Below are 14,955 nucleotides of genomic sequence, written 5' to 3'. Positions count from 1 at the left end.
GTCTCTACCTCGGAACTGCAGCTCAATTTCTTTCTTTCTTTCTCTCTCTCTCTCTCTATCTCTCTCTCTCTCTCTCTCTCTCACACATACTGTACTCACATACTGGAGAGACTTAGGTCACTCTGTTTTCATGAATATATATTCTGGGTCTATAAGTGTTGAACATCCAAAATATTTTCAGAAAATAAGCTCAAGCACCAATGAGATAAGATAGCATGGGTGTTACATAAACTGCATAGTTTATTTACAAAAAATGTAATTGACAAAAAAACACTGCAATTTGACATACAGTTGAAGTCGGATGTTTATGTACACCTTAGCCAAATACATTTAAACTCAGTTTTTCACAATTCCTGACATTTAATCCTAGTAAAAATGATCTGTTTTAGGTCAGTTCGGATCACCACTTTATTTTAAGAATGTGAAATGTCAGAAAAATAGTAGAGTGATTTATTTCAGCTTTTATTTCTTTCATCACATTCCCAGTGGCTCAGAAATGTACATACACTCAATTAGTATTTGGTAGCATTGCCATTAAATTGCTTAACTCTGGTCAAACGTTTCAGGTAGACTCCCACAAGCTTCCCACAATAGGTTGGGTGAATTTTGGCCCATTCCTCCTGAGAGAGCTGGTGTAACTGAGTCATGTTTGTAGGTCTCCTTGCTTGCACACACTTTTTCAGTTCTGCCCACAAATTTTCTATGGGATTGAGGTCAGGGCTTTGTGATGGCCACTCCAATACCTTTACTTTGTTGTTCTTAATCCATTTTGCCACAACTTTGAAAGTATGCTTGGGGTCATTGTCCATTTGGAAGACTCATTTGCAACCAAGCTTTAACTTCCTGACTGATGTCTTGAGATGTTGCTTCAATATATCCACATACTTTTCCTCCCTCATGATGCCATCTATTTTGTGAAGTGCACCAGTCCCTCCTGCAGCAAAGCACCCCCACAACATGATGCTGCCACCCCCGTGCGTCACTGTTGGGATGGTGTTCTTCGGCTTGCAAGCCTCCCCCTTTTTCCTCCAAACATAATGATGGTCATTATGGCCAAACAGTTATATTTTTGTTTCATCAAACCAGAGGACAATTCTCCAAAAAGTACGATCTTTGTCCCAATGTGCAGTTGCAAACCGTAGTCTGGCTTTTTTATGTCGGTTTTAGAGCAGTGGCTTCTTCCTTGCTGAGCGGCCTTTCAGGTTATGTCGATATAGGACTCGTTTTACTGTGAATATAGATACTTTTGTACCCGTTTCCTCCAGCATCTTCACAAGGTCCTTTGCTGTTGTTCTGGGATTGATTTGCACTTTTCACACCAAAGTACGTTCATCTCTAGGAGACAGAACGCGTCTCCTTCCTGAGCGGTATGATGGCTGCGTGGTCCCATGGTGTTTATACTTGCGTACTATTGTTTGTACAGATGAACGATGTACCTTCAGTTGTTTGGAAATTGCTCCCAATGATGAACCAGACTTGTGGTGGTCTACAATTATTTTTCTGAGGTCTTGGCTACTCAATCAAGGGTTTTTCTTCTGTATTTATACAGTGGGGAGAACAAGTATTTGATACACTGCCGATTTTGCAAGTTTTCCTACTTACAAAGCATGTAGAGGTCTGTAATTTTTATCATATGTACACATCAACTGTGAGAGACGGAATCTAAAACAAAAATCCAGAAAATCACATTGTATGATTTTTAAGTAATTAATTAGCATTTTATTGCATGACATAAGTATTTGATCACCTACCAACCAGTAAGAATTCCGGCTCTCACAGATCTGTTAGTTTTTCTTTAAGAAGCCCTCCTGTTCTCCACTCATTACCTGTATTAACTGCACCTGTTTGAACTCGTTACCTGTATAAAAGACACCTGTCCACACACTCAATCAAACAGACTCCAACCTCTCCACAATGGCCAAGACCAGAGAGCTGTGTAAGGACATCAGGGATAAAATTGTAGACCTGCACAAGGCTGGGATGGGCTACAGGACAATAGGCAAGCAGCTTGGTGAGAAGGCAACAACTGTTGGCGCAATTATTAGAAAATAGAAGAAAATAGAAGAAGTTCAAGATGATGGTCAATCACCCTCGGTCTGGGGCTCCATGCAAGATCTCACCTCGTGGGGCATCAATGATCATGAGGAAGGTGAGGGATCAGCCCAGAACTACACGGCAGGACCTGGTCAATGACCTGAAGAGAGCTGGGACCACAGTCTCAAAGAAAACCATTAGTAACACACTACGCCGTCATGGATTAAAATCCTGCAGCGCACACAAGGTCCCCCTGCTCAAGCAGGCGCATGTCCAGGCCCGTCTGAAGTTTGCCAATGACCATCTGGATGATCCAGAGGAGGAATGGGAGAAGGTCATGTGGTCTGATGATTCAAAAATAGAGCTTTTTGGTCTAAACTCCACTCGCCGTGTTTGGAGGAAGAAGAAGGATGAGTACAACCCCAAGAACACCATCCCAACCGTGAAGCATGGAGGTGGAAACATCATTCTTTGGGGATGCTTTTCTGCAAAGGGGACAGGACGACTGCACCGTATTAAGGGGAGGATGGATGGGGCCATGTATTGCGAGATCTTAGCCAACAACCTCCTTCCCTCAGTAAGAGCATTGATGATGGGTCGTGGCTGGGTCTTCCAGCATGACAACGACCCGAAACACACAGCCAGGGCAACTAAGGAGTGGCTCCTTAAGAAGTATCTCAAGGTCCTGGAGTGGCCTAGCCAGTCTCCAGACCTGAACCCAATAGAAAATCTTTGGAGGGAGCTGAAAGTCCGTATTGCCCAGCGACAGCCCCGAAACCTGAAGGATCTGGAGAAGGTCTGTATGGAGGAGTGGGCCAAAATCCCTGCTGCAGTGTGTGCAAACCTGGTCAAGAACTACAGGAAACATATGATCTCTGTAATTGCAAACAAAGGATTCTGTACCAAATATTAAGTTCTGCTTTTCTGATGTATCAAATACTTATGTCATGCAATAAAATGCAAATTAATTACTTAAAAATCATACAATGTGATTTTCGGGATTTTTGTTTTAGATTCCGTCTCTCACAGTTGAAGTGTACCTATGATAAAAATTACAGACCTCTACATGCTTTGTAAGTAGGAAAATTGGCAAAATCGGCAGTGTATCAAATACTTGTTCTCCCCACTGTATATATATTTCAATGGAGAATTTAGCATTCAAAAGTGACCAAAACATCAGCCAAGAAGCATAGGAAATGAGAAGTGGTCTGTGGTCACCACCTGCAGAATCACTCCTTTATTGGGGGTGTCTTGCTAATTGCCTATAATTTCCACCTTTTGTCTATTCCATTTGCACAACAGCATGTGAAATTTATTGTCAATCAGTGTTGCTTCCTAAGTGGACAGTTTGATTTCACAGAAGTGTGATTGACTTGGAGTTACATTGTGTTGTTTAAGTGTTCCCTTAATTTTTTTGAGCAGTGTATATATATAGCATTCAAAAGTTTCTACACACCTACTCAATCAAGGGTTTTTCTGTATTTTTACTATTTTCTACATTGTAGAATAATAGTAAATACATCAAAACTATGAAATAACACATATGGAACCATATGTGTTTGTGAATCAAAAATCAAAACATATTTGAGATCCTTTAAAGTAGCCGTCCTTTGCCTTGATGACAGCTTTGCACACTCTTGGCATTCTCTCAACCAGCTTCACTTGGATTGCTTTTCCAACAGTCTTGAAAGAGTTCCAACATATGCTGAGCACTTGTTGGCTGCTTTTCCTTCACTGTGGTCCAACTCATCCCAAACCATCTCAATTGGGTTGAGGTCAGTTGATTGTGGATGCCAGGTCATCTGATGCAGCACTCCATCACTTTCCTTCTTGGTCAAATAGCCCTTACACAGCCTGGTGTATGATAGTACCACTAAGCGCAAACCAGATGAGATGGCATATCGCTGCAGAATGCTGTGGTAACCATGCTGGTTAAGTGTGCCTTGAATTCTAAATAAATCACAGACAGTCACCAGCAAAGCACACCATCACACCTCCTCCTCCATGCTTCACGGTGGGAAACACAAATGCAGAGATCATCCGTTCACCTACTCTGCGTCTCACAAAGACACGGCGGTTGGAACAAAAAATCTCAAATTTGGACTCATCAGACCAAAGGACCGATTTCCACCAGTCTAATGTTCATTGCTCGTGTTTCTTAGCCCAAGCAAGTATCTTATTATTGGTGTCCTTCAGTGGTGGTTTCTTTGCAGCAATTCAACCATGAAGTCCTGATTCACGCAGTTTCCTCTAAACATTTCTGTTGAGATGTGTCTGTGAAGCATTTATTTGGGCTGCAATTTCTGAGGTAACTTTGGGTCTTCTTGCGACTGCACTTGAAGAAACTTTCAAAGTTCTTTAAATTTTCCGGAATGACTGACCTTCATGTCTTAAAGTAATGATGGACTGTCGTTTCTCTTTGCTTATTTGAGCTGCTCTTGCCATAATATGGACTTGGTCTTTTACCAAATAGGGCTATCTTCTGTATACCACCCCTACAGTACCTTGTCACAACACAACTGATTGGCTCAAACGCATTAAAAACCTCTAGCGAACCGCTAGCGGGACACCTTTCGACAACATCCGTGGAAATTGGAGCGAGCCAAATTCAAATGACAAAATAGTAATATTAAACATTCATGAACATACAAGTGTCTTACGTCATTTAGAAGCTTAACTTCTTGTTAATCCAACTGCGTTGTCAGATTTCAAAAAGGCTTTACGGCGAAAGCATACCATGCGATTATCTGAGGACAGCGCCACACATCAAAATACTTTTAGAACCAACACAAGCTTCACAAAAAATCACAAATAGCGATAAAATAAATCACTTACCTTTGAAGATCTTCCTCTGTTTGCAATCCCAGGGTTCCCAGCTACACAATGAATATTCGATAAAGTCCTTCTTTATATCCAAAAACGTCCGTTTAGTTGGCGCCATTGATTTCAGTAATCCACTCCTTCAACATGCATACAAAGGAATCCAAAAATCTACCGGTAAACATCATCCAAACAAGTCAAACAATGTTTCTATACAATCCTCAGGGACCCTAATATGTAAACAAATTATAATATTTCAGACGGAAAGAACGGTGTTCAATAGGAAAGGAAAATAACGAAGAGCTCGCCCTCATTCACAAGCGCCAAAAGCCTGTCATTACTGATGAGCACACCTTGGAAAAACTACAATTACTTGTTCGTTTCTCAAGAAACAAGCCTGAAACCCTGTATAAAGACCGTTGACATCTAGTGGAAGCCATAGGAACTGCAATCTGGGAACTATCTTTTGTATAGCCCATAGGCTTGCATTGAAAAGGCCTGTGACCTCTAAAACAACATTTCCCGGATGGATTTTCCTCGGGTTTTCGCCTGCCATATCAGTTCTGTTCTCCTCACAGACATTATTTTAACGGTTTTAGAAACTTCAGAGTGTTTTCTATCCAATGCTACCAATTATATGCATATCCTTGCTTCTGGGCCTGAGTAACAGGCAGTTTATTTTGGGCACGTCAGTCAGCTGGAAATTCAGGATACTGCCCCCTAGCCTTAAGAAGAAGGAAATAAATTCCACAAATTAACTTTTAACAAGGCACACATGTTAACTGAAATGCATTCCAGGTGACTACCTCATGAAGCTGGTTGAAAGAATGTCCGGAGTGTGCAAAGCTGTCATCAAGGAAAAGGTTGGCTACTTTGAAGAATCTCAAATATAAAATATATTTTGATTTGTTTCAATGTTTTTTTTAGTTACTACATGATTCCATGTGTGTTATTTCAACGTTTTGATATCTTCACTATTATTCCACAATGTAGAAAATAGTAAAAATAAAGAACAATCCTGGAATGAGTAGGTGTGTCCAAACTTTTGACTGGTACTCTCTCTCTCTCTCTGTCTGTCTCTCTGTCTGTGTGTGTGTGTGTGTGTATATATACAGTGGGGAGAACAAGTATTTGATACACTGCCAATTTTGCAGGTTTTCCTACTTACAAAACATGTAGAGGTCTGTAATTTTTATCATAGGTACACTTCAACTGTGAGAGACGGAATCTAAAACAAAAATCCAGAAAATCACATTGTATGATTTTTAAGTAATTAATTTGCATTTTATTGCATGACATAAGTATTTGATCACCTACCAACCAGTAAGAATTCCGGCTCTCACAGACCTGTTAGTTTTTCTTTAAGAAGCCCTCCTGTTCTCCACTCATTACCTGTATTAACTGCACCTGTTTGAACTCGTTACCTGTATAAAAGACACCTGTCCACACACTCAATCAAACAGACTCCAACCTCTCCACAATGGCCAAGACCAGAGAGCTGTGTAAGGACATCAGGGATAAAATTGTAGACCTGCACAAGGCTGGGATGGGCTACAGGACAATAGGCAAGCAGCTTGGTGAGAAGGCAACAACTGTTGGCGCAATTATTAGAAAATGGAAGAAGTTCAAGATGACGGTCAATCACCCTCGGTCTGGGGCTCCATGCAAGATCTCACCTCGTGGGGCATCAATGATCATGAGGAAGGTGAGGGATTAGCCCAGAACTACACGGCAGGACCTGGTCAATGACCTGAAGAGAGCTGGGACCACAGTCTCAAAGTAAACCATTAGTAACACACTACGCCGTCATAGATTAAAATCCTGCAGTGCACGCAAGGTCCCCCTGCTCAAGCCAGCGCATGTCCAGGCCCGTCTGAAAATTGCCAATGACCATCTGGATGATCCAGAGGAGGAATGGGAGAAGGTCATGTGGTCTGATGAGACAAAAATAGAGCTTTTTGGTCTAAACTCCACTCGCCGTGTTTGGAGGAAGAAGAAGGATGAGTACAACCCCAAGAACACCATCCCAACCGTGAAGCCTGGACGTGGAAACATCATTCTTTGGGGATGCTTTTCTGCAAAGGGGACAGGACGACTGCACCGTATTGAGGGGAGGATGGATGGGGCCATGTATCGCGAGATCTTGGCCAACAACCTCCTTCCCTCAGTAAAAGCATTGAAGATGGGTCGTGGCTGGGTCTTCCAGCATGACAACAACCCGAAACACACAGCCAGGGCAACTAAGGAGTGGCTCCGTAAGAAGCATCTCAAGGTCCTGGAGTGGCCTAGCCAGTCTCCAGACATGAACCCAATAGAAAATCTTTGGAGGGAGCTGAAAGTCCGTATTGCCCAGCGACAGCCCCGAAACCTGAAGGATCTGGAGAAGATCTGTATGGAGGAGTGGGCCAAAATCCCTGCTGCAGTGTGTGCAAACCTGGTCAAGAACTACAGGAAACGTATGATCTCTGTAATTGCAAACAAAGGCTTCTGTACCAAATATTAAGGTCTGCTTTTCGGATGTATCAAATACTTATGTCATGCAATAAAATGCAAATTAATTACTTAAAAATCATACAATGTGATTTTCTGGATTTTTGTTTAAGATTCCGCCTCTCACAGTTGAAGTGTACCTATGATAAAAATTACAGACCTCTACATGCTTTGTAAGTAGGAAAACCTGCAAAATCGGCAGTGTATCAAATACTTCTTCTCCCCACTGTATATATATATATATATATATATATATATATATATTACTACCCAACTTTAGCAGCCCAATTGTAACTGAACAGGATTTGAACCCAAGGTATCCTGTGCTCCACAAGACTGTTAGCCGCCTAAGCTGAAGTAATGCATATTTTCTAGATCTGCTCTACTTCTGCACATATGCGAACTGGCAAACTGTTAACAGCTTTTTTTGTGTCAACATCAGGGGAATTGACAGAGGACAGCACGATGTGGAGGAGCCTGTCCAAATATGTCTGTGTCTTCTTCCTGCTGTCCCTGTCAGGCCTATTTTTCCTGTTAAGCATCATCAACGTTCTGGAGGTAAGGGAAGCCATCTGCACTCATAACAAGTCCAACCTCCTTTATTGCCCCCGAGTGGCGCAGCAGTCTAAGGCACAGCATCTCAGTGCGTCTCAGTGCAAGAGGCGTCACTACATTCCCTGGTTCGAATCCAGGCTGTATCACATCTGGCCGTGATTGGGAGTCCCATAGGGCGATGCACAATAGGACCAGCGTCGTCCGGGTAGGCCGTCATTGTAAATAAGAATTTGTTATTAACTGACTTGCCTAGTTAAATAAAAATACAAAATTATAATAATATTCTTCCCACATTGCTTCCATCACCATCTACCTCCTTTACCTCTCGATGAGCCGTGCTGTTTAAGCCCAGTTTTCATTGAAATTAATGGGAGCATTGCACGCTCTGCAAAAGTTACACTTTATGCAGCATGCCTGTTAGTGACCTTTACTTTTCTCCTTAGCAGAATCTGAACTGCCAAACAGTGTCAACATTATACCAGCTCCAGAGCAGCGTCCACACAGCTTTCTTTTCAGAGGCCCCTTTTCCTCTGGACCGCAACCATAGCTACTGTGGCCTCCTGGGCCAGGAGCCCTCACCCGAGGAGGCTCTGGAAGAGCGTTACCTCCTGCAGTCCATCGCCTGGCCAGAGCCTACGCACCATTCTGAGAGCATGTCCCTGGACCACACCAGTGATCCTGCACACAGCTTTTTTGTGATCTTGCCAGCAAGGGGCAGGAGTGAGTGGTATGTGGGAGACCAGCTGGAGGCTTTTGTCCAGATGTACGATTTTCAGGGGCATCCCAAGAGCCATGGTGGAGACTTCTTGCTGGCCCGACTGCACTCCTCTGAATTGGAGGCAGGCGTTGCAGGACAGGTGCTGGACCACAGGAATGGGACCTACTCTGCCATTTTCCCATTACTATGGCAAGGGTCTGCACAGGTGGAGATGACACTGGTCCATCCAAGTGAGGCAGTTCATGTTCTACGACGGTTACGAGAGGAACGGCCCGACCGGGTTTTCTTTAAGAGTCTCTTCCGCTCTGTAAAACTGTCCCAGACAACTTTATGTAACTTGTGTCTGCCAACAAGCCAGAAGCCGCTGTGCAATTACACAGACGCCCACACGGAGGAGCCCTGGTACTGCTACAAGCCCAAGCTGCTGAGTTGTGACACACGGATCAACCATTCAAAGGGAGGCTATGTGAAAGATCTGCTCACCAACAAAGAGAAATTGCTCTTCCAGAGGTTAGTAAGGTGTACAGTATGTGAGTGAATGAGTGTAAAAGTGTGTTTCATTTAATCACAGACTTTGTTTCCGACATATCAGATTTCTTGTTACAGTGTATTTATTTAACATTAACTGCTGTGTATTTATTTATTTTTTTTCTCAGTGGTGTAAACATCAAAGTTCACATTCATCCTTCAGGGTCTGACAGTGTCACTGTGCTGCCTGAGAAAAAAGGTAGGCGAGCAAGGAGATGCTACAGTAAAACTGTGTGTTTATCGGTTTTGTACTTCCTTGCCAGCCTACCTGCTATCCAGCTAGCTGCTATTAACTGCCACGTGGCTGTATACTTCAACCCTGGAGAGGTTCTGCGTGTGCAGGATTGTATTCCATCCCACTACTGCATCTACAGTAATGTAAGGCAGGGAAGCGCCAGCACTTTTGTTTCCATTGTGTTGAGTACCTGCAAAGTGATGATGCTAGCTGGTGCATCATGCTTGTGTTCCTCTTTCAGACAAAGCAGACGTGGAGAGAAGCAGCATGAAGATGGAACCTACCAGAATCACTCCTTCCGGGTATTACTTCCAAGGGTCATGGCGAGCGCTGACTGGTGGTGTAATACGCCAGTTTAACGACACCTCTGCCATTACTCAGTGTCTGAAGGGCAAGGTGGTGTACATGTATGGAGACTCTACTGCCAGACAGTGGTTTGAGTACCTCAACGACTTATTACCAGGTGAGTGCTGTCTGCAAGAAATGTGACATCTCTCACTTTCTGCTGCCTCAAGTGCTTTCTAACTCTATCTTCTGTCTTTCCCACTCCCAACCCTCCACTCATATCCCTCCATTGTTGTCACAGAGCTGAAGCAGTTTAACCTTCACAGTCCTAAGAATGTGGGGCCCAACATGGCGGTGGACAGCATCCACAACACCCTTCTGAGGTACCGTTGTCACGGTCCTCCAATCCGCTTCACCAATGTCATCGCCAGTGAGATGCGCTATGTAGCTAACGAACTGGATGGCCTGACTGGTGGGTCGAACACTATGGTGTTTATTAGCATATGGTCCCATTTCAGCACCTTCCCTGTGCAGGTCTACATTCGCCGACTACGCCACATTCGGCGGGCGGTGGTGCGGCTTCTGGACCGGGCTCCGGGGACCATGGTGGTGTTGCGTTCAGCCAACCTCCAGGCCCTGGACCCGGAGGTGAGCCTGTACAATAGTGACTGGTACTCATTGCAGCTAGACGGGGTGCTCAGGGCCATGTTCAGGGGTCTGGATGTCTTGCTGATAGACGCCTGGGAGATGACCCTTGCCCACCACCTCCCCCATGCCCTCCACCCTCCCCCCATCATCATCAAGAACATGATAGATATTATCCTCTCTCGTATCTGCCCATGAAGAGCTAACAGATTCTGGGCTGGATTCTGTATCGCTTAAATATCACGGAAGATCCACGTAAGAATGTTGCCTTAATTTCCAATTGATCTCACATAGGCAGTGTTTATTGTGAATGCAGTCTCCTCAACCCTCGGGAACATTGCCATTAATTGTCAGTCGCGCTATAAAGCAGATCTTCAGCGCTACGGATTGAATAGAGCCCTGAGTGAAATTATATGTCAGATTTCTCCATTAGTCAACACGTATACATATTAAAAAATGTCTAGCAATTCAAATTTTACCTACCGAACGTTCTGTTGATTTATCTTTTTCCATGTCAGGCTGAATGACCTGTTATGAATGTTACTCTCTCAAAATGTGGCTTGGAATGTAAAGAATTACCTGCACATTTGTCTGTGAAGATTTGCCTTATTCTCAACTCCGGAGCATTTAACCAAACTCAAATGTTCAAACATATAACTAAGAGGGAAATCACACAAACGAATAGGTGCGTATCCTGAAACTGAGAAACAATAGAACACAAACTTCCAGACACATAAACACAAAAGTGTACATGTGCACACACACACGTGTGGGCACACACACAGACACAAACAGACAAAATAATAATAATAATGTAATGGGAATTTTAATGTTTGTGCTTTTCTTAAAACACATTTCGGTCTTCTATTCATGTGCTGTTCTATTAACCAATTTCTGTGTTCATGCAAGTAGCTGACTGTACAAATCCTCACTATCAGTAACTGGAATTTGACAGTACGCCAGACCATGTTTTGAGAACGAACAAAAGATATCTCAGTTTCAAGGTCTCAGCTTAGAGAGAAAGAAGCCTCGTGAGGTATTGGTCGGTCACATGAAAGAAACAAAACGGTAATGATTAATTAATTATGCTAAATCATGCAAATGTAACTTGTCTGTGTATAGCCGTATATAAGACAACTGCTGGGTTTGCCCAGGCAGAGCTCCTGATTGGCATGTGTACTATGGTGCATTGAGTTGGTTGGAACCTCTCCAGCACGCTGACAATAAACAATGATTAATTTAAGATTGACTTTGAGTGTCCTTGTGTAAGAATTTCCATGACAATAATAATAACAACAACAATTTAATACTAATAATATTCATCATCAGTGTTTTAATCAATTTAGCACTAGTATAGAAATAATAAAGAGAGAACAGAAAAGTAAACAAACGGTTTATTTGTTTTGTTGAGTAATCTCTCTCCCCTCAGACACCCCTCTGATTTACTTTGCCCTCCCTTCTTCCCTCCCCCTGACATTCAAGTATATCCCAATACTCAAGTCTTTCTTTCCTCATCGTATTTCCTTCTTCACCACTGTTAGATGCGAGCACAGGAAAGAGATCCACCAGTGCATTTCACCTGTCTAGGCCTGTCAGATCAGCTGTTGTGAAGGAAAGGAGACAAAGAAAGGAAACCAATTAAGTGTATTGGAACAAAGCCATCCAGTGGTTTCACAGCATTGAGTTGAGACTAGAGAGAGACCAACCTGTGTGGTGACATTTGCAGGTGTGTCAGTGTCACTGCTTCACCGTTGGTCCAAGAGAACACCACAGACCGACATCATTCTGCTGACATCTGTCTTTTTAAGGTTGTATGATTGTGTCTGTCTGTCACTGTGTACGTGTGGATCTATGTGTCTGTGTGTGATGAATTGTGGTGTGTGTGTCAGAAACCAAGGTTCTTTATGATCCAAAAAACCACAAACACTGCTCTACAGGACTGACACCAGCAACACACCTAGGATTGGAACATACATTTTAGGACTTGATATATTCCTAGTATTCACACCCCTTGACCTTTTCCACGTTTTGTTGTGGTACAGCAAATTTAAAATGTATTAAATGTAGATGTTGTGTCACTGGCCTACACACAATACCCTATAATGCCAAAGTGGAATCATGTTTTTTGAAATTTCTTGGGTCAGTAAGTATTCAAGCCCTTTGTTGTGGCAAGCCTAAATAAGTTAATGAGTAAAAATGTGCTTAACAAGTCACATAATATTTTGTGTGGACTCACTCTGTGTACAACAATAGTGTTTAACATGATTTTTTAATAACTACCTCATCTCTGTACCCGACACATACAATTATCTTTAAGGTACCTCAGTTGAGCAGTGAATTTCAAACACAGATTCAACCACAAAGACCAGGGAGGTTTTCCAATGCCTCGCAAAGAGCACCTATTGGTAGACTGGTAATAAAAAAATAGCAGACATTGAATATCCCTTTGAGCATGGTGAAGTTCTTAATTACACTTTGGATGGTGTATCAATACACTCAGTCACTAAAGATACAGGCGTCCTTCCTAACTCAGTTGCCTAACTCAGTTACCGCTTAGGAATTTCACCATAAATCCAAATATGACTTTAAATAGCTTTAAATATATGAGTTTAATAGCTGTGATAGGAGAAAACTGAGGATGAATCAACACCATTGTAGTTACTCCACAATACTAACCTAAATGACAGAGTGAAAAGAAGGAAGCCTTTTCCATAATAAAATATTCCAAAACATGCATCCTGTTTGCAAATCAAATGTTATTGGTCACATGCACATATTTAGCAGATGTTATTGTGGGTGTAGCAAAATGCTTGTGTTCTTAGCTCCAACATTGCAGTAGTATCTAACAATTCACAACAATACACAAATCTAAAAAGTAAAAGAATGGAATTAAGAAATATATAAATATTAGGAAGAGCAACGTCGGAGTGGCATTGACTAAAATACAGTAGAATAGAATACAGTATATGCAGTGGGCTCCAAAATGACTGGCACCCCTGACTAGCAATGCACAAACAATACTTTAAAAAATAATTATAGAGAGGAACTCAAAATACCAACATGTGAAAAGTACTGTACTTTATTAATGTTGCAATGAAACCAACCCAAATCATACAATTATTTAATACAACATTTCACCAAAATCAAGGTTTCATAATTATTGTCACTCCTCATTTAGTACTTAGTGCAACCACCTCTGTGAAGTACAACAGCTTGGAGTCTTTTCCTGTAATGTTTGACAAGGATAAAGAACACATTTGGAGGGATTTTGGACCATTCCTCTATGCAGATCCTTTCAGGATCCTTCACGTTGTTGGGTTTGCGCTTATCAACTGCCTTCCTCAACTCAGCTCACAGGTTTTTGATTGGATTGAGGTCCGGCGACTGAGATGGCCAAGGCAGAACATTGATTTTGTTGTCACTGAACCATTTCTGTGTAGATCCTGAGGTTTGATTTGGGTCATTGTCTTGTTGGAAAGTTCACCTACGACCTAGTCTCAGCCTTCTGGCAAAGGAAACTAGATTGTCAGACAAAATTGCCTGATACTTGGTGGAATTCATTATGCAATCAATCTTAAACAGTGCCCCTTGGACCTCTGGAATGAAAACAGCCCCAAGACATCACTGACCCACCACCATATTTCATATCTCTGTTTCGACGCCAAACATGCCGATGCTGTATCTGACCAAAACGTTCAATTTTGGTCTCTTCTGACCAGAGCACTTTCTTCTAGGCATAATTTAAATAACGTTTGGCAAACTCTAAGCGCTTGCGTCTGTGTCTTGGAGTCAGAAAGGGCTTTCTTCTGGCAACCCTTCTAAAGAACCTGTGGTTGTGGAGGTGGTGTCTGATGGTGCTTTTTGAAATCTGGTGACCCCAAGACGCGGTTGTGGAGGTAGTGTCTGATGGTGCTTTTTGAAACCTGGTGACCCCAAGACTCTTGGGGGTTTTGTTGCTTCTCTCACCATCCTCCTCCCTATCCTGGGGGTCAAAATGCATTTGTGTCCTCTACCCGTGAGGTTTTCAACTGTTCCATATCTTTTGAATTTTTAAATAATTTCCTTGACAGTGCTCAGTGGTATATTCAATCGTTTGTGGATCTTCTTGTAGCCATTACCAGATTTATGAAGGTCTACGACCATCTGTCTCTTTTGAACTCCCAGTTCTTTTGTTTTCTTCATGGTGTTGGATGACAAAGGGATATTGCATGTGTGTTACCTAATTTTTATATCCTAGTGGAACCGGAAGTGATGTAATGGCTCAATATAGTTCCTTAAGACTTTGATACATTTAAATAAGTGGAATTTAATTTCTGGTTGTAGATGCTATTTACACTAATCTTTAAGGTTGCCATTAATTATGAAACCTTGATTTGGAGGACATAGATTTTTTATTAAATCAATAAATGATTTTGATGGGTGTCACGCCCTGGCCTTAGTATTCTTTGTTTCCTTTATTATTTTAGTTAGGTCAGGGTGTGACATGGGGAATGTATGTGTTTTTGTATTGTCTAGGGTGGTTGTATGGTTTAGGGGGTTAAGTAGAGTAGATGGGTTTGTGTTTAGTGTAGGTGTCTAGCTGTGTCTATGGTTGCCTGAATGGTTCTCTATCAGAGACAGATGTCATTAATTGTCTCTGATTGGG

The 14,955-nt window shown here is 42.2% G+C and overlaps 1 protein-coding gene across 1 annotated transcript; it reads left to right on the top strand.

Annotated features, from left to right (window-relative positions):
• Window positions 1-7,799: 7,799 nt before the first annotated feature.
• On the top strand, window positions 7,800-11,529 carry LOC139577859 (NXPE family member 3-like). Its single transcript, XM_071405005.1, has 5 exons — window positions 7,800-7,902; window positions 8,346-9,127; window positions 9,274-9,344; window positions 9,622-9,843; window positions 9,967-11,529. Exons 1-5 carry the CDS (start codon window positions 7,810-7,812, stop codon window positions 10,506-10,508), a joined length of 1,710 nt encoding a protein of 569 aa, XP_071261106.1. The 5' UTR covers window positions 7,800-7,809; the 3' UTR covers window positions 10,509-11,529.
• The last annotated feature ends 3,426 nt before the right edge of the window (window positions 11,530-14,955 follow it).

This window comes from Salvelinus alpinus, chromosome 6 (assembly GCF_045679555.1).
Source record: "Salvelinus alpinus chromosome 6, SLU_Salpinus.1, whole genome shotgun sequence".
Taxonomy (NCBI): domain Eukaryota; kingdom Metazoa; phylum Chordata; class Actinopteri; order Salmoniformes; family Salmonidae; genus Salvelinus; species Salvelinus alpinus.
Note: the sequence above shows the minus strand (reverse complement) of the source record. Positions and strands in the feature narration are given on the sequence as shown.